The following is a 25,786-nucleotide window of genomic DNA, read 5'->3' as shown; positions in this document are numbered from 1 at the left end:
AAAAGCCAGAAGCAAAAAAAATTGACATATTTGACAATGTTGTCATCTCTAATCTTTTGTAGTAAAGGTTAATCAACAGTAATATGCCGTAACATCTTTCAGATTGTCTCGGACACAGAGATACATACCCTGATTCAGAACGGTACACTAACACTTTTGTGTAAGTTTATGATTGTCTGCTATTCAAAAGGCATTTTTCTAGTGGTAGCTTTACGACTGGGACTGTCCTATCTTTTTATGTGCGGAGACTCCGTAGTTGTAAAGATACTACTGGTATATACCTTTGTGAATAGCAAACAATTGTAAACAAAGACAAAAGTGTACGTTTACCTTAGTGAATCAGACCTATAGTGTTAATTGATTATCCAAAAATGTGCAAAACCCGTAACCATCAAACAAGCTAATAATGATTTTTCATTGTGTTTTGGTAAGTGCATACATTCAAAGTAAAATACAATCAATAAACATGGGTATGAAAGAAAGCTTTGCATTTTTGATTTGTGCCCAAGAATTTGTGATTAGGAATTTAGGGTTGTTATTCGTACCACCACAAAATCAGGGTTACCTATAAGAACAGGTAATTTTAAGGGAGTTAAAAAAATGTAACAAGCATTTACAATGCAACGGTTTCGCCTTTGCCAAAGTTAGAGCTATTGGCATTGTAAATGACAAAAATTTTATTTATGTGTTGGTTTTGAAAACAGATAAATAAATGGCATTGTCATTTACATCTGCTAGATCGACTTCAGATTGTCCAGAATGCGTCGGCCAGATTGATTGGTAACATTCCCTACCGTCAATCAGTATCCGCTTATCGCAAAGAACTTCACTGGCTACCAGTGGCCAGCCGTATTCAGTTCAAGATCCTTACCCTTACCTATCGAGCCATTAATGACCTCGGACCCAACTATCTGAAAAAACGTGTCTCAATATCCCGTTCCATCAGATCCTTGAGATCCAATGACCTCCGCCTCCTGGTCTCTCCCCGTTTTAGACTCTCTAGAATGGGTGGCAGAGGGTTCAGTGTCATTGCGGCAAAACTGTGGAACGCTCTGCCTATCGATCTTAGATTCTGCCCCTCCGAATCCATCTTTCGGGCCAAACTCAAAACTTGGCTCTTCTCTGGACTCTGATTTTATTTTACTGTTCCCTCTCCATGCTCCTTCTTCTCCCCTGGATGATCAGGTTCTAGCGCCGGGACACCCCTTCGGGGGTAGCTGTGCGCTCTACAAATTACATAAAATAAATAAATAAATAAATAAATTGTCAACAGCTTAATCTCTTGCAAATGTAAGACCTATTGTACCCTACTGGATTTCACTGAAGAAATTCAGAGTCTGGTCTGCAGGTGTCACGTGACAGACGGCCAATTGACAGCTGAGGGGGTTAAACCGTGCTGGGGTGGCACATTAAGGCGACGCTTGCTGTCCGTGCTTGTGAGGAGGTAGTGCACCTGTTGAGGGAGAGAGAGTGTGTTTGCATATGTGCGTGCATGCATGTGTGTGTGTGTGAATAAGCACTTCCAGGATTTAGTGGGACTAGAGTTTTTATCTACAAATCATTGTTTTCAGCTGTGTTCTAATGGAATCAAAACAACACTACACCCCCCATAATGCATAGTGTGATCACATAAAAGTACAGAACTGGAAAGAGTGTCCATAATGACCAGCTAGACGGCTGTCACCCTAAGAAGGATGTGCTTCAGTCTCCAGTGCCACGGGCGAGTGGAAACACACACTGTGCTGGTGGAGAAGTAGAAGAAGTACAAGTGTCCATAGAAGAGAAGTAGAGGGGATGCACTCTCCACTCTCTATCCACTCTCCACTCCCTATGCACTCTCCACTCCCTATGCACTCTGCAGTCCCTATGCACTATGCACTCTCCACTCCCTATGCACTCTCCACTCCCTATGCACTCTCCACTCCCTATGCACTCTCCACTCCCTATGCACTCTCCACTCCCTATGCACTCTCCACTCTCTATGCACTCTCCACTCCCTATGCACTCTCCACTCCCTATGCACTCTCCACTCCCTATGCACTCTCCACTCCCTATGCACTCTCCACTCCCTATGCACTCTCCACTCCCTATGCACTCTCCACTCCCTATGCACTCTCCACTCCCTATGCACTCTCCACTCCCTATGCACTCTCCACTCCCTATGCACTCTCCACTCTCCACTCTCCACTCCCTATGCACTCTCCACTCCCTATGCACTCTCCACTCCCTATGCACTCTCCACTCCCTATGCACTCTCCACTCCCTATGCACTCTCCACTCCCTATGCACTCTCCACTCTCCACTCTCCACTCCCTATGCACTCTCCACTCCCTATGCACTCTCCACTCCCTATGCACTCTCCACTCCCTATGCACTCTCCACTCCCTATGCACTCTCCGCTCCCTATGCACTCTCCGCTCCCTATGCACTCTCCGCTCCCTATGCACTCTCCGCTCCCTATGCACTCTCCGCTCCCTATGCACTCTCCGCTCCCTATGCACTCTCCGCTCCCTATGCACTCCCTATGCACTCTGCACTCTTCACTCCCTATGCACTCTCCACTCTTCACTCCCTATGCACTCTCCACTCTGCACTCCCTATGCACTCTTCACTCTGCACTCCCTATGCACTCTCCACTCCCTATGCACTCTCCACTCCCCACTCTGCACTCCCTATGCACTCTGCAGTCCCTATGCACTATGCACTCTGCAGTCCCTATGCACTCTCCACTCCCTATGCACTCTCCACTCCCTATGCACTCTCCACTCCCTATGCACTCTCCACTCCCTATGCACTCTCCACTCCCTATGCACTCTCCACTCCCTATGCACTCTCCACTCCCTATGCACTCTCCACTCTCCACTCCCTATGCACTCTCCACTCCCTATGCACTCTCCACTCTCCACTCTCCACTCCCTATGCACTCTCCACTCCCTATGCACTCTCCACTCTCCACTCCCTATGCACTGTGCACTCCCTATGCACTCTCCACTCTCCACTCCCTATGCACTCTCCACTCCCTATGCACTCTCCACTCCCTATGCACTCTCCACTCTGCACTCTCCACTCTGCACTCCCTATGCACTCTCCACTCTGCACTCCCTATGCACTCTGCACTCCCTATGCACTCTCCACTCTGCACTCCCTATGCACTCTGCACTCCCTATGCACTCTGCACTCCCTATGCACTCTGCACTCCCTATGCACTCTCCACTCCCTATGCACTCCCTATGCACTCTGCACTCTCCACTCCCTATGCACTCTGCACTCTCCACTCCCTATGCACTCTGCACTCTCCACTCCCTATGCACTCTGCACTCTCCACTCCCTATGCACTCTGCACTCTCCACTCCCTATGCACTCTCCACTCTGCACTCCCTATGCACTCTCCACTCCCTATGCACTCTCCACTCCCTATGCACTCCCTATGCACTCTCCACTCCCTATGCATTCTCCACTCCCTATGCACTCTCCACTCCCTATGCACTCTCCACTCCCTATGGACTCTCCACTCCCTATGCACTCTCCACTCCCTATGCACTCTCCACTCCCTATGCACTCTCCATTCCCTATGCACTCTCCACTCCCTATGCACTCTCCACTCCCTATGCACTCTCCACTCTCCACACCCTATGCACTCTCCACTCTCCAATCCCTATGCACTCTCCACTCCCTATGCACTCTCCACTCTGCACTCTCCACTCCCTATGCACTCTCCACTCCCTATGCACTCTCCACTCTGCACTCCCTATGCACTCTGCACTCCCTATGCACTCCCTATGCACTCCCTATGCACTCTCCACTCCCTATGCACTCTCCACTCCCTATGCACTCTCCACTCCCTATGCACTCTCCACTCCCTATGCACTCTCCACTCCCTATGCACTCTCCACTCCCTATGCACTCTCCACTCCCTATGCACTCTCCACTCCCTATGCACTCTCCACTCTCCACACCCTATGCACTCTCCACTCTCCAATCCCTATGCACTCTCCACTCCCTATGCACTCTCCACTCTGCACTCTCCACTCCCTATGCACTCTCCACTCCCTATGCACTCTCCACTCTGCACTCCCTATGCACTCTGCACTCCCTATGCACTCCCTATGCACTCCCTATGCACTCTCCACTCCCTATGCACTCTCCACTCCCTATGCACTCTCCACTCCCTATGCACTCTCCACTCCCTATGCACTCTCCACTCCCTATGCACTCTCCACTCTGCACTCTCTATGCACTCTCCACTCTCTATGCACTCTCCACTCCCTATGCACTCTCCACTCCCTATGCACTCTCCACTCTGCACTCTCTATGCACTCTCCACTCTCTATGCACTCTCCACTCCCTATGCACTCTCCACTCCCTATGCACTCTCCACTCTCCACTCCCTATGCACTCTCCACTCTCCACTCCCTATGCACTCTCCGCTCCCTATGCACTCCCTATGCACTCCCTATGCACTCTTCACTCCCTATGCACTCTGCACTCTTCACTCCCTATGCACTCTGCACTCTTCACTCCCTATGCACTCTCCACTCCCTATGCACTCTCCACTCTCCACTCCCTATGCACTGTGCACTCCCTATGCACTCTCCACTCTCCACTCCCTATGCACTCCCTATGCACTCTCCACTCCCTATGCACTCTCCACTCCCTATGCACTCTCCACTCCCTATGCACTCTCCACTCTGCACTCTCCACTCTGCACTCCCTATGCACTCTCCACTCTGCACTCCCTATGCACTCTGCACTCCCTATGCACTCTCCACTCTGCACTCCCTATGCACTCTGCACTCCCTATGCACTCTGCACTCCCTATGCACTCTGCACTCCCTATGCACTCTCCACTCTGCACTCTCCACTCTGCACTCCCTATGCACTCTCCACTCTCCACTCCCTATGCACTCTCCACTCTGCACTCCCTATGCACTCTCCACTCTCCACTCCCTATGCACTCTCCACTCTCCACTCCCTATGCACTCTCCACTCTCCACTCCCTATGCACTCTCCACTCTCCACTCCCTATGCACTGTGCACTCCCTATGCACTCTCCACTCTCCACTCCCTATGCACTCCCTATGCACTCTCCACTCCCTATGCACTCTCCACTCCCTATGCACTCTCCACTCCCTATGCACTCTCCACTCCCTATGCACTCTCCACTCCCTATGCACTCTCCACTCCCTATGCACTCTCCACTCTGCACTCTCCACTCTGCACTCCCTATGCACTCTCCACTCTGCACTCCCTATGCACTCTGCACTCCCTATGCACTCTGCACTCCCTATGCACTCTGCACTCCCTATGCACTCTCCACTCCCTATGCACTCTCCACTCCCTATGCACTCTCCACTCCCTATGCACTCTCCACTCCCTATGCACTCCCTATGCACTCTGCACTCTCCACTCCCTATGCACTCTGCACTCTCCACTCCCTATGCACTCTGCACTCTCCACTCCCTATGCACTCTCCACTCTCCACTCCCTATGCACTCTCCACTCTCCACTCCCTATGCACTCTCCACTCTCCACTCCCTATGCACTCTCCACTCTCCACTCCCTATGCACTCTCCACTCTCCACTCCCTATGCACTCTCCACTCCCTATGCACTCTCCACTCCCTATGCACTCTCCACTCCCTATGCACTCTCCACTCCCTATGCACTCTCCACTCTCCACTCCCTATGCACTCTCCACTCTCCACTCCCTATGCACTCTCCACTCTCCACTCCCTATGCACTCTCCACTCTCCACTCCCTATGCACTCTCCACTCTCCACTCCCTATGCACTCTCCACTCCCTATGCACTCCCTATGCACTCTCCACTCCCTATGCACTCCCTATGCACTCTGCACTCTCCACTCCCTATGCACTCTGCACTCTCCACTCCCTATGCACTCTGCACTCTCCACTCCCTATGCACTCTCCACTCCCTATGCACTCTCCACTCTCCACTCCCTATGCACTCTCCACTCTCCACTCCCTATGCACTCTCCACTCCCTATGCACTCTCCACTCCCTATGCACTCTCCACTCCCTATGCACTCTCCACTCCCTATGCACTCTCCACTCCCTATGCACTCTCCACTCCCTATGCACTCTCCACTCTCCACTCCCTATGCACTCTCCACTCTCCACTCCCTATGCACTCTCCACTCTCCACTCCCTATGCACTCTCCACTCTCCACTCCCTATGCACTCTCCACTCTCCACTCCCTATGCACTCTCCACTCCCTATGCACTCTCCACTCCCTATGCACTCTCCACTCCCTATGCACTCTCCACTTCCTATGCACTCTCCACTCCCTATGCACTCTCCACTCCCTATGCACTCTCCACTCCCTATGCACTCTCCACTCCCTATGCACTCTCCACTCCCTATGCACTCTCCACTCTCCACTCCCTATGCACTCTCCACTCTCCACTCCCTATGCACTCTCCACTCCCTATGCACTCTCCACTCTCCACTCCCTATCCACTCTCCACTCCCTATGCACTCTCCACTCCCTATGCACTCTCCACTCCCTATGCACTCTCCACTCCCTATGCACTCTCCACTCCCTATGCACTCTCCACTCCCTATGCACTCTCAGCTCCCTATGCACTCTCAGCTCCCTATGCACTCTCCACTCCCTATGCACTCTCAGCTCCCTATGCACTCTCAGCTCCCTATGCACTCTCAGCTCCCTATGCACTCTCAGCTCCCTATGCACTCTCAGCTCCCTATGCACTCTCAGCTCCCTATGCACTCTCCGCTCCCTATGCACTCTCCGCTCCCTATGCACTCTCCGCTCCCTATGCACTCTCCACTCCCTATGCACTCTCCACTCCCTATGCACTCTGCACTCTTCACTCCCTATGCACTCTGCACTCTTCACTCCCTATGCACTCTCCACTCTGCACTCCTTATGCACTCTTCACTCTGCACTCCCTATGCACTCTCCACTCCCTATGCACTCTCCACTCCCCACTCTGCACTCCCTATGCACTCTGCAGTCCCTATGCACTATGCACTCTCCACTCCCTATGCACTCTCCACTCCCTATGCACTCTCCACTCCCTATGCACTCTCCACTCCCTATGCACTCTCCACTCCCTATGCACTATCCACTCCCTGCACTCTGCACTCCCTATGCACTCTCCACTCCCTATGCACTCTCCACTCCCTATGCACTCTCCACTCTCCACTCCCTATGCACTCTCCACTCCCTATGCACTCTCCACTCTCCACTCTCCACTCCCTATGCACTTTCCACTCCCTATGCACTCTCCACTCTCCACTCCCTATGCACTGTGCACTCCCTATGCACTCTCCACTCTGCACTCCCTATGCACTCTGCACTCCCTATGCACTCTCCACTCTGCACTCCCTATGCACTCTCCACTCCCTATGCACTCTCCACTCCCTATGCACTCTCCACTCCCTATGCACTCTCCACTCTCTATGCACTCTCCACTCTCTATGCACTCTCCACTCTCTATGCACTCTCCACTCCCTATGCACTCTCCACTCCCTATGCACTCTCCACTCCCTATGCATTCTGCACTCCCTATGCACTCTCCACTCCCTATGCACTCTCCACTCTCCACTCCCTATGCACTCTCCACTCCCTATGCACTCTCCACTCCCTATGCACTGTGCACTCCCTATGCACTCTCCACTCTCCACTCCCTATGCACTGTGCACTCCCTATGCACTCTCCACTCTGCACTCCCTATGCACTCTGCACTCCCTATGCACTCTCCACTCTGCACTCCCTATGCACTCTCCACTCTGCACTCCCTATGCACTCTCCACTCCCTATGCACTCTCCACTCCCTATGCACTCTCCACTCCCTATGCACTCTCCACTCTCCACTCCCTATGCACTCTGCACTCCCTATGCACTCTCCACTCTCCACTCCCTATGCACTCTGCACTCTGCACTCCCTATGCACTCTGCACTCCCTATGCACTCCCTATGCACTCTTCACTCCCTATGCACTCTCCACTCTGCACTCCCTATGCACTCTCCACTCCCTATGCACTCTCCACTCCATATGCACTCTCCACTCCCTACTCTGCACTCCCTATGCACTCTGCAGTCCCTATGCACTATGCACTCTCCACTCCCTATGCACTCTCCACTCCCTATGCACTCTCCACTCCCTATGCACTCTCCACTCCCTATGCACTCTCCACTCCCTATGCACTCTCCACTCTGCACTCTCTATGCACTCTCCACTCCCTATGCACTCTCCATTCCCTATGCACTCTCCACTCCCTATGCACTCTCCACTCCCTATGCACTCTCCACTCCCTATGCACTCTCCACTCCCTATGCACTCTCCACTCCCTATGCACTCTCCACTCCCTATGCACTCTCCACTCTCCACTCCCTATGCAATCTCCACTTCCTATGCACTCTCCACTCTCCACTCCCTATGCACTCTGCACTCCCTATGCACTCTCCACTCCCTATGCACTCTCCACTCTGCACTCCCTATGCACTCTCCACTCTGCACTCCCTATGCACTCTCCACTCCCTATGCACTCTCCACTGCCTGTGCACTCTCCACTCCCTGTGCACTCTCCACTCCCTGTGCACTCTCCACTCCCTGTGCACTCCCTATGCACTCTCCACTCTGCACTCTCTATGCACTCTGCACTCCCTATGCACTCTCCACTCCCTATGCACTCTCCACTCCCTATGCACTCTCCACTCCCTATGCACTCTCCACTCCCTATGCACTCTCCACTCCCTATTCACTCTCCATGCACTTTGCACTCCCTATGCACTCTCCACTCTGCACTCCCTATGCACTCTCCACTCTGCACTCCCTATGCACTCTCCACTCTGCACTCCCTATGCACTCTCCACTCCCTATGCACTCTCCACTGCCTGTGCACTCTCCACTCCCTGTGCACTCTCCACTCCCTGTGCACTCTCCACTCCCTGTGCACTCCCTATGCACTCTCCACTCTGCACTCTCTATGCACTCTGCACTCCCTATGCACTCTCCACTCCCTATGCACTCTCCACTCCCTATGCACTCTCCACTCCCTATGCACTCTCCACTCCCTATGCACTCTCCACTCCCTATTCACTCTCCATGCACTTTGCACTCCCTATGCACTCTCCACTCTGCACTCTCTATGCACTCTGCACTCCCTATGCACTCTCCACTCCCTATGCACTCTCCACTCCCTATGCACTCTCCACTCCCTATGCACTCTCCACTCCCTATGCACTCTCCACTCCCTATTCACTCTCCATGCACTTTGCACTCCCTATGCACTCTCCACTCTGCACTCTCTATGCACTCTGCACTCCCTATGCACTATCCACTCCCTATGCACTCTCCACTCCCTATGCACTCTCCACTCCCTATGCACTCTCCACTCCCTATTCACTCTCCATGCACTTTGCACTCCCTATGCACTCTCCACTCTGCACTCTCTATGATGCTCTTCAGCGCTTTGCAGTGCGGTTAGGATATGAAGCGCTATATAAATTCAACTGTAATGCATTACGAAAAATGCCAAACCATGAAAAAACTCCCTGTTGCAAATCTTATGAGCAGTTTTACAAGTGTCTCACGAGGGGCACGAGATGCTTAGCCCATACGAGTCTATTTAGGCCGTTTGGGTACTGAACACCCGCAGTTTTAAGGACATTATTAAAACGGACTGTAAAGTCGAACTGAAAGAATGAAAAGTTATGCATGCTGCAACAAAGGGGATCAGCCGAGCAATTTCACATCAGACAAACTACTGCGTAGTCCTCACTACAAATAAAGGGGCAAAAATTAGTTTTAGCGCCCATGCACTTGAACAGCCAGATCGTGGCCTGTGTCTTCATCATGTATTTTTAACTAACGTACACTGAATTCACGTGCTCCACCACTAAAAAACAAGCACTCACCTGGGCTTCCTCGCATGGAATGACCAAAACAAACACAGAAGGAAAAAAAACGAAGCTCCGCCCACCGCCACGATGACGACATCGCAGAGGCGGAGAGGGAAAAAATCGCGGGAACGCCCCCGAATCTGGTCCGGCCTTGACGGACAGATCCGGCTCCCAATGGCTAGCCTCCATTTATGGAGCTAGCCAATGGGAGGTGGGGGACGTTCCAATAGCCAATATGGTAAACAAAAGATTTCACCTGCGCGAACTGCTTGCGCAGATCGCCAGGTCGAAACCTAAAAAGCAGGGAAATTCAATAAATAATAACAAATGTCGTACTATTCTGCATATCCACACTTCTCCCGATAAAAAACGGTACTTCACTTTTGTTAGCGCATTGGCTCCAACAGGAAAGACCACAAAATGCAAAGTGGAAATATCATGATTTTTCCTTTGACATTCATTCATTCAATCTGGACATTTAGGTAGCTGCAGCATTTATTATTTTTTTAATTATTTTTGAAGCTTATAAAGCGCACGGCTACCTCCGGCGGAGGTGTCCCGGCGCTGAGATTACCCGAATGCCACCCAAAGAAGGTACCAGGAGTAAATCCTACAGAAAGGAAATAAAAAGAAGCAGACACTATTATGACCGATTAGTAAACAGCCAGGTTTTGAGTTTAAGTCGGAAGACCGTCTCCGATTCAGTGAACCTAAGATCCAAAGGTAGGCATGTTGGACAGGCCACATGAAGGGCTCGCTCCCTCCCCGCAGGACAGGGCCCGGGCCACCGTCAGCACCATTGCCCGGCTCAGCCGCCATCTTGGACACGGCACCACGCGGCCGTGCGGCCTCGGCCCGACCCCAACCCCGGGCCTGGCCAGGCCCCGACATCCCGGCACCACCCTCCACCCAGGAGGTGAACGGCCCACTTGGCAGGTCAATGGGAGTACGAAGTGTCCCCCCGCCAGGTGCCGAGCACCCCCAGCCTCCTCGGGCGCTGGCTCCACCCCCCTGCTGGGTGTCTGGACTCCCTCATCCCGGACCTCCCGACCTCCAAGAGCGAGGGTCCGGACATCAAAGGGCGCCAGACCTATAACTGAGGCAGCCCCAGGACAGGAAGGCAGTTGTATCCTGGAGTCGAGAGACACCGCGACGAACTCATCCTTGACGGACTGTTGGCGCTGCCACAGCCCTGCCTTGTGAACTATTGTCCTGCCTGCTGGCGCTGCCGCGGCCCTCTGCAACCTTCATCCTCGTGGGACCTGCTGGCGCTGCCGCGGCCCTCTGCAACCTGCATTCTCGTGGGACCTGCTGGCGCTGCCGCGGCCCGTTGTAACCTTCATTCTCGTGGGACCTGCTGGCGCTGCCGCGGCCCGTTGTAACCTTCATCCTCGTGGGACCTGCTGGCGCTGCCGCGGCCCTTTGCAACCTGCATTCTCGTGGGACCTGCTGGCGCTGCCGCGGCCCGTTGTAACCTTCATCCTCGTTGGGACCTGCTGGCGCTGCCGCGGCCCGTGCCACCTACGACCTCTTCGGGACCTGCCGGCGCTGCCGCGGTCTGACCCCTCCGAACACCGAGCTCGAGGATTGTGAGCTATCACCGTTACACACCCGTACCCGTGGGTACCAAGACTGTCCCGCTACCCCCTTCCCTTACTAGAGACTAGAATTGAGAGGATCATCGTGTCCTGATCGCCCTGTATCGTACCACTCTACTACCCGAAGTGCCTATAAAAGGTGTTACCATAAGCTTTGTGTGGTGTCCATCTGTGGGGGGGAAGTTACCTGTCTGTGCGATCACTGTGCTCGGCCGACCCTCCAGGTCACCGTCTAACATTGGTGGCTAGCGGCGCGATCCGAACCAACGCGTACCGTACAGACAGTAACTCACCCTACAACTAAAACCACAATGACGACCAAAGAGAGCGGATCGGCGGAGAAGTTCCAGATGGAAAAGCTGGAAGAATAACACCACCGAGAGCTCAAGCAATTTTGCATGGACTTAGGCATTGCTACCACCGGGCTAAGCACAAAAGAAGACTTCAAAAACGCCCTAGAGGCCTGGACAGAGACAAATACCGCAACCCCCCGGGACCCCGCAGCCCCGGAAGTCAACACCACCCGGACGGAGGAACGGAGAACAGGCCCCTCCCATGAAGAGATCCAAGAGCGGGAAAAAAATAGATTACACGAGTTAGACTTGGCACGACTCAGATTAGACGGAGAATTGAAACTGGCGGAACAAAAAATAAACTTAGAACACTTACGGCTCAGAGAAGAGCGAGAGGAAAAACAGAGACAGAGAGACCTCGAAGAAAAAAGACTGGCATACGAGCACGAGTGCAAACTAGCGGAGATAGAAATGCGCAAACTGAACAAAAACCTAGGGGTGCCCGAGCAACCGCACTCCCCGGGTCCTACCGAGCAGAAGGTCCACATCCCCAAGGATGTGGTCCGAGAATATCACCGGAACGACGACATACAGCAGTGGTTCAAGGCCTATGAGATTGCCATGACCGCCCACCGGGTCGCTCGAAGTGACTGGGGAGCCGGTCTATGGGGGAGATTCGTCAACGAGGGTCGTGATGCCCTGCTGCAGCTTCCGGACCATCAAATGACGTCCTATGACCACATGAAGGCCGCCCTCCTCAATCGATATGGACTTACACCCGAAATGTACCGCCAGAGGTTCCGCAACTGCACCAGGATCCCAGGTACGACGTGGTTGGAATACGTGAACTATTTCAGCCGAGCCTTCGAGGGGTGGATCAAGGGTAACAACGTAACCACTTACGAACAACTCTTCAATCTCATTGTGTGGGAGCACCTCTCCAACAACTGCTTTGTCGAGCTCAGGCAGCACCTCCTCGACAGTAAATTGACTGAACCCCGGCAGCTCGCCACCGAGGCTGACCGGTGGGAGAGCACCCGAGTGGCCCGGAGTGGGCCGAATGAGCAGAACAGAACCAACCAAGGTCACCATCGTCCCCGAGGAGGAGGAGGAGGCCCGGGCCGGGGCAGAGACGCCGCCCCGGCCGCACCCACTAACGCCACCCCGGCCCCAGCAGGCCGGGGAAACCCCCCGATGCGCCCGGGATTCCGAGCTAACGTGACGTGTCATCGATGCCAGCGAGTCGGCCACTATGCCAGTGACCCGACCTGCCCGAAGAACCAGGCCCCCGGGCCCCGCCAGATGGCGGCCGCCGCTCTGGGAGAAGAACAAGTCTCCGAAGACACGGAGACCTATGAGTCGGAGCAGTTCGAGTGGGAACCCGCCGCCATGACCCTGGCATGCCTAGGAGGAAGAGACATGGTCCCGCGGACTCCCCTGCCCGCCAACACTCGAAAGTACAGCCAATGGGTGAGCATCAATGGGCGCAAGGCCGAGGCCCTGCGTGACACCGGGGCCAGTGTGACGGCCGTCCGCTGTCACCTGGTGACCCCAGAACAAATCCTACCAAACGTACTTTGCCCCGTCCGATCGGCAGATAACTCGGAGAGCCTGTGTCGGATGGCCTGCGTCCCCTTCGAATGGGGAGGAGTGTCCGGCATGCTGAAAGTAACTGTCCGTGACGATGCCCCCGTAGACTGCCTCCTGGGGAACGATCTCGAGAGCTCCCCGTGGGCCGCTGTGGAAAGAAGAGAGCATCTGGGGATGTTGGGTCTCCCGGACTGGGCGTGCGTAACCACCCGGTCCATGGCCACCCGCACCATCCCTAGACCAAAAGAACCAGAATGGGCAGCACCTCCGCCCTCGATCACTCCAGAAGAAGACTTCCTCCAGACCGACCACCCGGACCCCACCCCAGAGGGGTCCACACAGCCCCCCGAGCTTCCCGACCTGGCTCAGTGGCGTCAAGAAGGGGGGCCCACCCAGGAACAATTCCGGCAGGAGCAAAAGACCTGCCCCTCCCTCGAGGGATTGCGACAGCAAGCGCTCGCCCAGAGCCAAGGAGACACCACCGGGGCCCACTGGGTTTATTGGGACAATGATCTCTTGTACAGCGAACAGAAAATCGCAGAACTGGGGGCCGGGCGAGTGCTGGTGGTGCCCCTCCACTTCAGAGACTTCCTGTTGAACCTAGCCCATGATGTCCCCCTGGCCGGGCACCTGGGCCAAGACAAGACCTACCACCGCCTGGTGACTCACTTTTTTTGGACCAAAATGAGAAATGACGTATCCAACCATTGCCGGTCCTGCCCGACCTGCCAGGCCAGTGGGAAGAGCGGCCGCAAACTCAAGGCACCCCTACAACCATTCCCCGTGGTGACCACCCCGTTCGAAAGGGTGGGAATAGACATTGTGGGGCCCCTGGACCCCCGAACAGCACAGGGACATCTCTTCATCCTGGTCCTGGTGGATCACGCTACCCGCTATCCTGAAGCGGTCCCCCTTCGTACGATAACAGCCCCAGTAGTGGGTCGAGCCTTGATGGGGATCTTCTCTCGAGTGGGCTTCCCCCGGGAAGTCGTCAGCGACAGGGGTACGAACTTTATCTCAAAATACATGAAGTCCCTCTGGCAACAGTGTGGGGTCACCTACCGATTCACGACCCCCTATCACCCTCAAGGGAACGGACTGGTTGAGCGATTCAACCGCACGCTCAAAGGGATGATTGGGGGGTTGGAAGAGCCCCTCCGTCGCCAGTGGGATGTGCTACTACCGTGCCTTCTCTTTGCCTACCGAGAAGTCCCCCAGAAGTCCCTCGGCTTCAGCCCTTTCGAACTCTTGTATGGACACCCGGTGCGAGGCCCGCTCAGCCTAGTCAAAGAAGGCTGGGAAATGCCCCCTCTAAAGAACACTCCAGATGTTTTCAAGTACCTCCTAACCCTCCGCAACCAGACCAGAAGGTTCAGAGAGATGGCAAAAGCAAACCTGGAGGCCAGTCAGGAGGACATGAAAAGGTGGTACGATCAAAATGCATCCTCCATCGAATTTGAACCCGGCCAACAAGTGTGGGTAATGTCTCCTACCGAACCATGCGCCCTGCAAGACAAATGGACGGGGCCCTTCAAAGTAATCGAGCGCAAGAGCCCTGTCACCTATCTCATCGATATGGAATCTTCCCGAAACCCTCTCCGGGTCCTCCACGCTAATAGACTGAAACCCCACTTTGTACGCTCCGAACTCAGTCTCCTGATGGCAACCGACAATGGAACCGAGGAGGACTCCGAACCCCTTCCTGACCTCCTACGGTCACGGGAGAAGGACGGCTCCGTGGACGGGGTCCGACTCTCGGAGGCCCTCACCCTGGAACAGCGCCAAGACTGCCGAGTCCTCCTGCTCCAGTTCTCCACCCTGTTCTCCCTCACCCCAGGGGTCTCCCCCTGGTGCTTACACGACGTGGACACTGGAGACAGTCCCCCTATCCGCCATCGGGCCTACCGCGTACCAGATCGGGTACGGGCCTGCATCCAAGAAGAGGTGGCCAAGATGCTCACACTCGGGATCATCGAGCCCTCAGACAGCCCCTGGGCCAGCCCAGTGGTACTGGTCCCCAAAGCGGCCGCTCCCGGCGCCACGCCGGAGCTCCGGTTCTGCGTCGACTACCGGGGCTTGAATGCGGTCACCAGAACAGACGCACACCCCATCCCCCGAGCAGATGAACTAATCGACCGCATGGGAGCTGCCCGCTACCTCAGCATCTTCGACCTGACAGCGGGCTACTGGCAGATCGGTCTCACACCCCGGGCCCAAGAACGATCGGCATTCTCTACCCCTGATGGCCACTATAACTTCAAGGTCATGCCATTCGGCATGAAGAATGCGCCAGCAACATTTCAGCGGCTAGTAAACCAGGTCCTGGCAGGACTCGAAGGATTCAGCGCCGCCTACCTGGACGATATCGCTGTGTACAGCCACCACTGGTCCGACCACCTCCACCACCTCCAAGAGGTGCTACAGGCCCTCCAACGAGCTGGCCTCACGATCAAGGCCAGCAAATGCCAAATTGGCCAGGGGTCCGTGACCTATCTCGGGCACCAGGTGGGAAGCGGTCTGGTGGCCCCTCTGCAACTCAAGATCGCTGCCATCCAGTCGTGGCAGTCCCCCATCACCCAGACCGAGGTCCGCGCCTTTTTGGGACTCACAGGCTACTACCGACGGTTCGTGAGGGACTATGGCAGCATCGTAGGGCCCCTCACGGAACTCACCTCTAAAAACCAACCCAAGGAGGTCAACTGGACCCCAGACTGTCAAGCGGCCTTCGAGAAGCTGAAGGCCGCCATGTGCTCCGCCCCGGTGCTCCAGGCCCCCGACTACAGCCGGGAATTTATCGTCCAAACAGATGCCTCCGACCACGGCGTTGGGGCAGTCCTTTCCCAGCTGAACCCCGAAGGACTTGACCAGCCAGTGGCTTTCATCAGCAGACGGCTCCTGGCCCGAGAACGACGCTGGAGCACCATCGAGAGGGAGGCCTTCGCCGTGGTGTGGGCCCTCAAAAAGCTCCGGCCTTATCTCTTCGGCACCCACTTCCGGGTCCAGACCGATCATCGACCCCTGCAATGGCTCATGCAGATGCAGGGGGAAAACCCGAAACTACTACGTTGGTCCATCTCCCTGCAGGGGATGGACTTCACTGTGGAACATCGACCCGGCCAAGACCACGCCAACGCGGATGGCCTGTCCCGCTTTTTCCGCCTCGACGAGGAAAGTCCCCAAGAAGATGGGTGACTCTCCCCGCCTTCAGCTGGGGGGGACGCATGTTGGACAGGCCACATGAAGGGCTCGCTCCCTCCCCGCAGGACAGGGCCCGGGCCACCGTCAGCACCATTGCCCGGCTCAGCCGCCATCTTGGACACGGCACCACGCGGCCGTGCGGCCTCGGCCCGACCCCAACCCCGGGCCTGGCCAGGCCCCGACATCCCGGCACCACCCTCCACCCAGGAGGTGAACGGCCCACTTGGCAGGTCAATGGGAGTACGAAGTGTCGATGGCTCTCCCCCGCCAGGTGCCGAGCACCCCCAGCCTCCTCGGGCGCTGGCTCCACCCCCCTGCTGGGTGTCTGGACTCCCTCATCCCGGACCTCCCGACCTCCAAGAGCGAGGGTCCGGACATCAAAGGGCGCCAGACCTATAACTGAGGCAGCCCCAGGACAGGAAGGCAGTTGTATCCTGGAGTCGAGAGACACCGCGACGAACTCATCCTTGACGGACTGTTGGCGCTGCCACAGCCCTGCCTTGTGAACTATTGTCCTGCCTGCTGGCGCTGCCGCGGCCCTCTGCAACCTTCATCCTCGTGGGACCTGCTGGCGCTGCCGCGGCCCTCTGCAACCTGCATTCTCGTGGGACCTGCTGGCGCTGCCGCGGCCCGTTGTAACCTTCATTCTCGTGGGACCTGCTGGCGCTGCCGCGGCCCGTTGTAACCTTCATCCTCGTGGGACCTGCTGGCGCTGCCGCGGCCCTTTGCAACCTGCATTCTCGTGGGACCTGCTGGCGCTGCCGCGGCCCGTTGTAACCTTCATCCTCGTTGGGACCTGCTGGCGCTGCCGCGGCCCGTGCCACCTACGACCTCTTCGGGACCTGCCGGCGCTGCCGCGGTCTGACCCCTCCGAACACCGAGCTCGAGGATTGTGAGCTATCACCGTTACACACCCGTACCCGTGGGTACCAAGACTGTCCCGCTACCCCCTTCCCTTACTAGAGACTAGAATTGAGAGGATCATCGTGTCCTGATCGCCCTGTATCGTACCACTCTACTACCCGAAGTGCCTATAAAAGGTGTTACCATAAGCTTTGTGTGGTGTCCATCTGTGGGGGGGAAGTTACCTGTCTGTGCGATCACTGTGCTCGGCCGACCCTCCAGGTCACCGTCTAACAAGGCTATTCCAGAGTTTGGCAGCAGTGACGGTGAAAGTTCTGCCGCCACACCTGGAGAGTCTGAATCTTGGGACGATCAGTAAGCGAAGGCTGTTAGATCTGAGGTGTCTAACTGAGGATGAAATTTTAAGTCGTTTACTCAGGTAAGACGGGCCTATTCCATGAATAGCACGAAATGCCAAGGTCAAGATCTTAAAATCAATACGCCGAGCTATAGGGAGCCAGTGAAGCTCATCTCTATACGCTCTGACTGAGGTGCGAGCAGGGATATTGCCAATAAGCCGAGCCGCGGCGTTTTGGACAGTCTGCAGGCGATCAATCAAATACTGGGGGGCACCCGCAAACCGACTGTTAGCATAGTCCAAATGTGTGGTGATGAGTGCCTGGACCACCGTTTTGCGGGAAGATTGAGGAAGATACGGGAATATCTTCCTGATCATGCGCAATTTCGCAAAGCAAGCCCCCGCAACCTTGTTGACTTGGGACTTACCAGACGAGGTGTTATCAAATGTGAAGCCTAGGTTGCGGGCAGCCTGAACTGGCTTAGGAGGGGGATCCAGAACAGTGGGCCACCACAGGCTGGCCGGGGGAGGAGATTTCTGACCAAAGAAAAGAACCTCAGTTTTATCGGCATTGAGCGCCAGGTGGTTAGCAGACATCCACGTGCAGATATTGCCAAGGCAGTTTCTAAAATTAGAAAAATGGGAGTCAGAGTGGCCTCTAAATGAGAAGATAAGCTGAGTATCATCAGCATAGGAGACCACTCTGACACCCCAAGATTCTACTACCCTAGCAAGAGGAGCCACGTAGATGTTGAACAATAGAGGGCTGAGGGCGGAGCCCTGAGGCACCCCGCACAGAAGGGGTTTATCCTCTGATTCAAAAGGGAACAACGTGACCCTCTGGAACCTATTCGACAGAAAGGAATTAATCCAGGCCAGTACTGTGCCACTGATCCCGAGCTGATGTAGACGCGTTGCTAGTATATCATGGGATACAGTGTCAAATGCAGCGGATAGGTCGAGGAGGACCAACATGGCCTCCTCGCCCTTATCCACTGATTCCCTAATAATTTCTGAGACCTCTAGCAACGCAGTCTCGGTGCTGTTTAGCCATGAGGTTGTCTTTTTACCCAGAGAAACCAGCAAAGCTCAGACATTTTTGAAACGTAGGCACCCACATGAGTCCAGGGTGCTTGCCCACAAGGATCCAAATACTTATTCTTACCAGACCACCCAGCAAACATTGGCCAAAATCACATATTTCCCTCACATTTCTGATAGGAAAATTTCCGGGGGGATCAACAGAAGTCCAACCTCGTAGCATTCCTACACTTCTCCCTTAAAAAAGGTATCTTACTTCTGCATGGGCTTATTGCCGGCAACAGGAAGGGCCCCCATAAGGCATGGGCTTATTGCCGGCAACAGGAAGGGCCCCCATAAGGCACTGTGGAAACATCACAATTTTTCCTTTGAAATGTAGTAATTTTGAGGAAGTGAGTACCAGTGGTATTTGGGCATTGAGTGAGCTTGGCTTGCCCCCCCCAAAACCTAACAACTCCAGACGTTTCTGAAAGCTATACATCTGGGCGTGACTGGAAGAGTGGGGCTTGCATGGCTTAAATCAGGTTTTCTTACCTAGAAGGCTTTGTAAACATCATTTATATGCCTAAAACATCAACATTCCTCTCGCGGTCTATGGAGGATGGCTTCCGTATTCGGGCCGAGGGTCAGCCAACACCCACAGGACCATATCAAGCCTGGGCTTTTCTGAAATTTGGGGACCCAGGGGAATTCAGATTGGTATGGCTCGTGTGGTTCTCACTTTGTTAATCAGAATGCTCCACAAATGTCAAAACTATGCCTGTAATATCCAATTTCCTTGCAGGTTTCATGGTGGATGCTGCAATTTTGGCCCCTGAGTCAGCAGGCACCTAGAGAAATCTACCAACCCCAGACGTTTCTGAAAACTAGACATCAGGGGGAGTACAAGGTGGTGTGGCTTGCATCAATCCAACACTTTGTCTTATCAAGCATGCCCTATAAATGTAAAAGAAGGAGTTAGAAAAGATCAGTTTCCTCATACTATGGGACAGAAAATAATGGAACTTGCAGCCTACAGTAAAGATCGAAATAGACTCGCCATCCTGCAGCCAAAATCTTCTAGCTGACCTTCAGAAGCTTAGGTGGGTTTGAGGACTGCTTGTCTCATGACACGAACACTCAACAGATCCCTGATAAATCAACCCTAGAGGTCCCCTGGTTGCATGGCAAGGATGGCCATGCGGTATCTGTCAAAAGCCCTTTGTGTGTGTCAAGGCTCCTTACCTGATCGCGGTCACCTGCAAAACAGCAGCTCTTCATGGTGCAAGAGTTGAAGTAACCCTGGTTGTCAAACTGGAAAACTGGCAGCCGGGAGTGGATGTCGTAGAGCACCGGCGGTAGGCGCCGCCGCAGGGCCAGCAGCTGGGTGCCGCTACTGTTGAAGCGGACACTCATGGCGCTCTGCAGAGACAGGTTACCTCCGTAGCGTAGCAGGGAACTGCAAAGAGACAGAAGACCGAAATCAGGTGTCTTGAACCACATGGAATGGAAGGAAGTGCAATTAAGAGCCATGGGAACACTTGGTATTGGAAGAAATGGAACCAGGCTTTTAGGAATGTATCAATATTGGCTTGTGGAGATCTCTAGACTGGGAAAAATGGCAATTATGGATGTTCGAGGAATACATCGAACTGCAATCCGATCCATGGAAATTCTGTAATCAGGATCATGAGAACACTGCAATCAAGTACACATACATGTTAAAATAATACCTTTGGAAAACTGAAATCAAGTTCATGGGAATGCTGAAATCAGGCTCATAGAAAATGTTATCAATTTAAAAAGAATACAGGTATTAGAACAAGACCAAGTGGCTCGCGGAGTCATAGGAATACCGAAGTCAAGACAAGCATACACTGCAACCAGTATCACTAGATTAATGAAATCATGGCCTTTGAATACTGAATCAGGCCTGTGTAAATACTGCCTGTCAAGAGGTGCGTGGGAGTTCTGCAATAAGGGCTGTGTGAATGCTGCAGTCAGGTTCAAAGTCATCCTGACGTACGGCCAATGGAATACTAAAATCACACACATTAGAATACTGAAATCAGGCTTATTGGACAACTGGGAACAGGTGCACTGGAATACTGAAATCAGGCCCATGTGAATTCTGCAGTCAGGGTCACAAGAATACTAGAGGATGGGCGATAATCTCTGCTCCGCCGGCGGAGTTTTGGCCACTCTATGTTACGCGTCTTCTAGCATGATTTTCGGTCGCTAGGAGGACACTCAGCAAGATTTCCCCAACGCAGTCAGTCGGGGAAGTCAAGACTGTTCATCATCAGAAAGCTGCAACTCGAGTAGAAAATCTACTCGAGTGGCAGCAAAATCAGCTCGAGAAGCAGCGCCATCTGGGACGCTGCGTGGTGCCATTCGCGCTTATTTTTTAGCGTGTAAGGAGCTCCCGGCACGGAAAATCAACGTGAGCAGCGAGAGGTGCCTAATTCTGCCTATTCGCGGAACTGCACGGGATCACGCAGAGTTTTCCTGAGCTCGACCCCTGGTAGCTATGGCACAGATCAGACCAGCTTAACTTAGAGGCAAGGTGTAAGGTATTTATGAAGTACCAAAACAGTACTAAAGTTCAAATAGACCCCAATCAACTCCCTAACTAAGTTAGACAAATAGAGTATATTGTAGTAAATGAGTAACACCAAAATGAGGAAAATCCAAGAAGGAGAACCATAGATATGAATTTGCTTAGTATTAGATCTTATAAGGTAGGAATGCGCTGCCTGCAGCAGTTCGGCTCTGCAGGCATTAGTTATAAAAGAGGCTCCGTAAACATGAGGAAAAGACACAGAGCTTCTATTTAAAAGAAGGTAGTCTGGTCCTATTTTCTTAAACTCAGATTATATTAAATATTTCAAGTGCTTTAAGTTTTAACTTAGTCTTTATTAAATGTTTTAAAACATCTATGATTTATCATTGTTGGTTAGTTACTGGTAAAACTGTAATAACGCCTCCGGCTCGAAGGGGAGGGGCTTCTATCGATGCTGTTGGATTATCCCTGCGGCAGCTTCACGCCCTTTTGTCCCTTCCTGGTCTCGCTGGCGTCAGCTCTCGCTTTCCGTAGTTGCTGGGCCGCACTGCGCGGTCACGATGTATGCAGCGTTTTGCCCCTTATATTGTGCTCTTCAATCTCGATATCATGCTCAGGGTATAACGGTCACCTCAGCACTTCTCTTTTCTGTAGCAATTTGGATTTTCTACGGATATCGGGCATTTTTATTCTGCGGCGGCTGGACCTCTTCTAATGTGCGCCCATTTCCGATGGTTCCAGGTCACACCCCCTCAAGTCATGATTTTTAATCCTATCCAATGGGGGACCAGAATGTAGGATACATTTCGCCCACCGGGAGATAGTTTTACTGACACATCATATTATTTTGCCCCTAGAATACTACCACTGCTCATCTTATACTAAAACACGTCCACTCCTCCCCCCTTCTTTTTCCTTTGGGGAGTTGTAGCCCACACTTGGTACCTTGCGGTCCTTGTGTGAGGAGAGAACCCAATGATGAAGCATGTCACCTTCGGGTGAGTGAGGGTTCTCGTCCTAACAGCATATTGCTCCTTTTCTTTGTCCGATCACTTCTCCAATTCATCTGTTTTCTATACTCTGGCTACAAAGACGCACAAAGTATGTATGATAGTATGTCATTGGGGAGGGGCTTGTGTTTATAGGATATTATTAGTCTCAGCCCACTCTTCTAATCTGGAGAGGAGAACCCGGCCGGGATTTTCATGGTGGAATCCAATAATGATATTGGACGATAACAAGTTTGTTGGTTCCTGTCACCCTTCTTAAAGATCGGTACAATAGTTGCCTCCTGCCAAGAAGGAATTACTGGACCCACAATTGCTGCCCAAATCACATTTGTGAGTATAAGTGCCCAAAACTCAATATTCTCTTTGAAAATGGCCACGGAGACACCATCAGGACCCAGAGGCTGCCTCAAGGTCAGCTGTTTGATCTCTCCGAACTCCTATTAGTGTATGAGAGGAAATGTTGAATTTAAACACCTGAGAGAAATGAGAGACCCGAATATCAGCTGTATTAAACATTCAACCTTCTGGACTGATCTCTCTGAAAAAAATGGACGATTCACTATTTCCCAAAAGAGTCTACTGTTTTTCTAGCTCCCAGCTGCTTCTAAATCATTCCCTGCTGATCTTCAGATTTTTTCTTTTCTGGCCTCCAGAAAGGCCTTATACGTCTTGTGGGCTAGCATAATAGGTTCTCTGTTTTTCGGGGAACAGGAGGTCAGCCTTATAACTCTTGGAGTCCATTTCTTTGTCCTGGGTACAGGTTGAACTGCAGGTCCAATTTTCTTTGGCTCTTCTCAAATCGCAGACAGCTGGTTTACTCCTCTTCTGATCTTCCACAATCCAGTAGTGTCCAGAGGAGGGTACAGCGGATGTCACATTTATGCCGGACACCAGCTTGCGGGTTGGTTAACCTTTGGCTCCTCCCTAATCAACAGGGTAACGGTTCCCAGGGATTACCATTCCCACTTTTGCAGCATTTCATATGTGCCCTACTGCAAACAATGCGACAGTGCCCCTCTGTACCTAAAAACAAGATGGCAGAACCTTTCTTACCCCGTGTGACATCCCATAAATGTGGCAGTGGAAATTAACAACACCTCCTCTGTGGTCAGTTTAAACCAGTTTTGGGGGCATCTCCTCTCCCACTGGGATTGGTACCTGCCTGCCTGGGGAACAAAGATTGGCCCTTCCCAGGTGTCAGCTTATGATAGGCTGTGACAAGTTAGGCATCTTTGAAGTTAATCATCAGGTTCCTGGGCACAGCCTACTTTTCTTTTTTAAACCTCTTCAAGAAGGGCCATTCCGTCGCCTGGTGACAGCTAAGCTCATACAAATGGGCCTCTAGATGTTTTTGGGAGTGAAAAAGGTAAATTTCTAAAAGTATATTTTCCTTAATAGTTATTAAAATATCAGTTTTACCAGTAAATTGCACTAGGATGCGGCCAGCACTAATGCACTCCTTATATTTTTTGAAGAAAAAAAAAAACAATAGGGGGGAGTAGGTTGGGGGACGAAGGCACTTGGTTGGCAAATGGGCAATGGATCCGGGTTTGATGCCACACATGGACAATAGAGAACAGGCGAGAGCGGATAGGGAAACAGATAATGGAGCGTGGATGGGATAGTCTAGAGAAGCAAACACACAACAGAGGTTGGGAAGGAGGGGCTTGTGGAGCAAATTGACAAGGGGGTGATGGGGAAGCAAGAATGACAAGGGAAGGTGTGTAAGGAGGAAGCAAGAATGGCAACTGAGGAAGGGCGAGAAAGAGGAACACCGAGGGGAAAGTGTGCATGAGAAAGATACATGGAAAAAACACATACTCTCAGAGTGCTTAAACAAAAAGAAAAAAGTAGCACCTAAAAAAGGAGCAGTGAAAGGACACAATTAAGGGAGGGGAAAACACCAGAAGAGGAAGGAAAGCCAACGGGAGCGGACGAATAAGAAGCAAGCAAATGAGTGACAATAAAGCCAACCAATGGTAAGCATTGAGCAGGTTCTATGCCCACTGTAAGCTAACAATATGTCTCACAACAGACAGGGCATGTGCTTTCTTAGGCGAGACCTAGAAATGTTGCCTAAGTTCACAATCCGAAGGGCATATGCCACGTAGGACCTTGTACACAATAATAATGTTTTTTCTTATCCATATTTTTATAATAGTACTCAAGATGGTCATGTATTTTTGTTCAATAGGCAAAAACAAAGGCGACCCAAGGTGACCCTGAGTCACGTATGATCGCTTCTATGGAAGCAATGTGCTAGAAATGCCAGCCAGCCACTGATGTTCAAAGCAGAAACTCAGAGGCCACTGCCAGGGGTGGCATGTACCATGAATCCTCAGCTCATGTTCATGCATAGAAAGTTAGTTAAAATAACCAAAAACATAGGCACTTCTAGGTTCCTTCAGTGAACTGGGAGTCAATTGGCAGTACATGGTGTGATAAGTCTTATATCAGCACACCAGAGGTGTTCTTTTGTTATACAACTGAGTCACAAGTTGTACAATGGTGTCATCCTTTTGGAACAGTGCCTTGATGGTATTAAGACAAGTTTAAATCAAGACTATTGTTAGCAACATTCATACATTGTTTATTCTGGAACATGTATAATGTGGTTTATGAGGCGCCCAGAAGGTGTAATCCAAGCATTGTTTTGATTTGAAACCCAAAATAAGATGTTAGTCATGTTTATTATATCAGGATTACCAGTCTGTTGTTCTAATAAAGCATAAGCTGCTTTTCAACTGAGTTTCCAGCACATTTGTGCCTGGCTAATTGGTAAGCATCTATATGACCTAAGCCATATTTATTCCAGGAAGCAACCAAGTTCAATCTTGGGGAGAGGAGTAGGCCTAACGGCTAGGGCGGTCGACCTAGATTCTGGGGAACTGGGTTCGAGTCTCGGCAATGACGCTGAACATCCTGTGATTCTGGGCAAATCACTTAATCTGCCTGTGCCTAACAAAAATGAATGTGTCCTCATGTAATGCAACTGGTGCTATGTAAAGCACTCTGATACCCAATTCGGGTCAAGTTTGCGCTATATAAAACTCTGTAAAAAAAAAAAATAGCTCGTCATTTATGCCCCTTGGTGTTACGGTACCCATTCGGTTTATCCAAAAGATTTTTCTTTGTGGGAACCTAGTAGATCTGTCCGCATCGAATGACATCTGCTGTAATAATTCTAGCACTTGAAAACATACCTCTGCCTAGTTGTGTCCCTTTTTGGTAAAGTGGACTGCTACGCCCGATTTCAGGTTTCTTTTATTGCTAATTGTACTTTTGTGTTCTGATATCAGATTTTCCCTTCAGTTTTTCCTAACCTACCCCAAAGATCATGGGCATATTAAGAAATATGTACAAAACAGGGTGTTGCACGCAGTGGTTCATCTGAGTTTTATATTTCCACATGTTCGTGGATGG

General features: G+C 52.2%; 1 protein-coding gene across 1 annotated transcript in view; it reads right to left on the bottom strand.

The window, feature by feature from the left end:
• The window catches only part of DCAF5 (DDB1 and CUL4 associated factor 5), a 363,408-nt gene that overhangs the window by 127,167 nt on the left and 210,455 nt on the right, over window positions 1-25,786 (bottom strand). Inside the window, exon 6 of the mRNA XM_078659462.1 lies at window positions 20,036-20,249. Within this exon, the coding sequence (XP_078515588.1) occupies window positions 20,036-20,249 (214 nt within the window). The remainder of the gene's footprint in view (window positions 1-20,035; window positions 20,250-25,786) is intronic.

The sequence above is a fragment of the Lissotriton helveticus genome, chromosome 9 (assembly GCF_964261635.1).
Source record: "Lissotriton helveticus chromosome 9, aLisHel1.1, whole genome shotgun sequence".
In the NCBI taxonomy this organism is placed as follows: Eukaryota; Metazoa; Chordata; class Amphibia; order Caudata; family Salamandridae; genus Lissotriton; species Lissotriton helveticus.
This window is presented reverse-complemented; position numbering and strand designations above follow the sequence as displayed.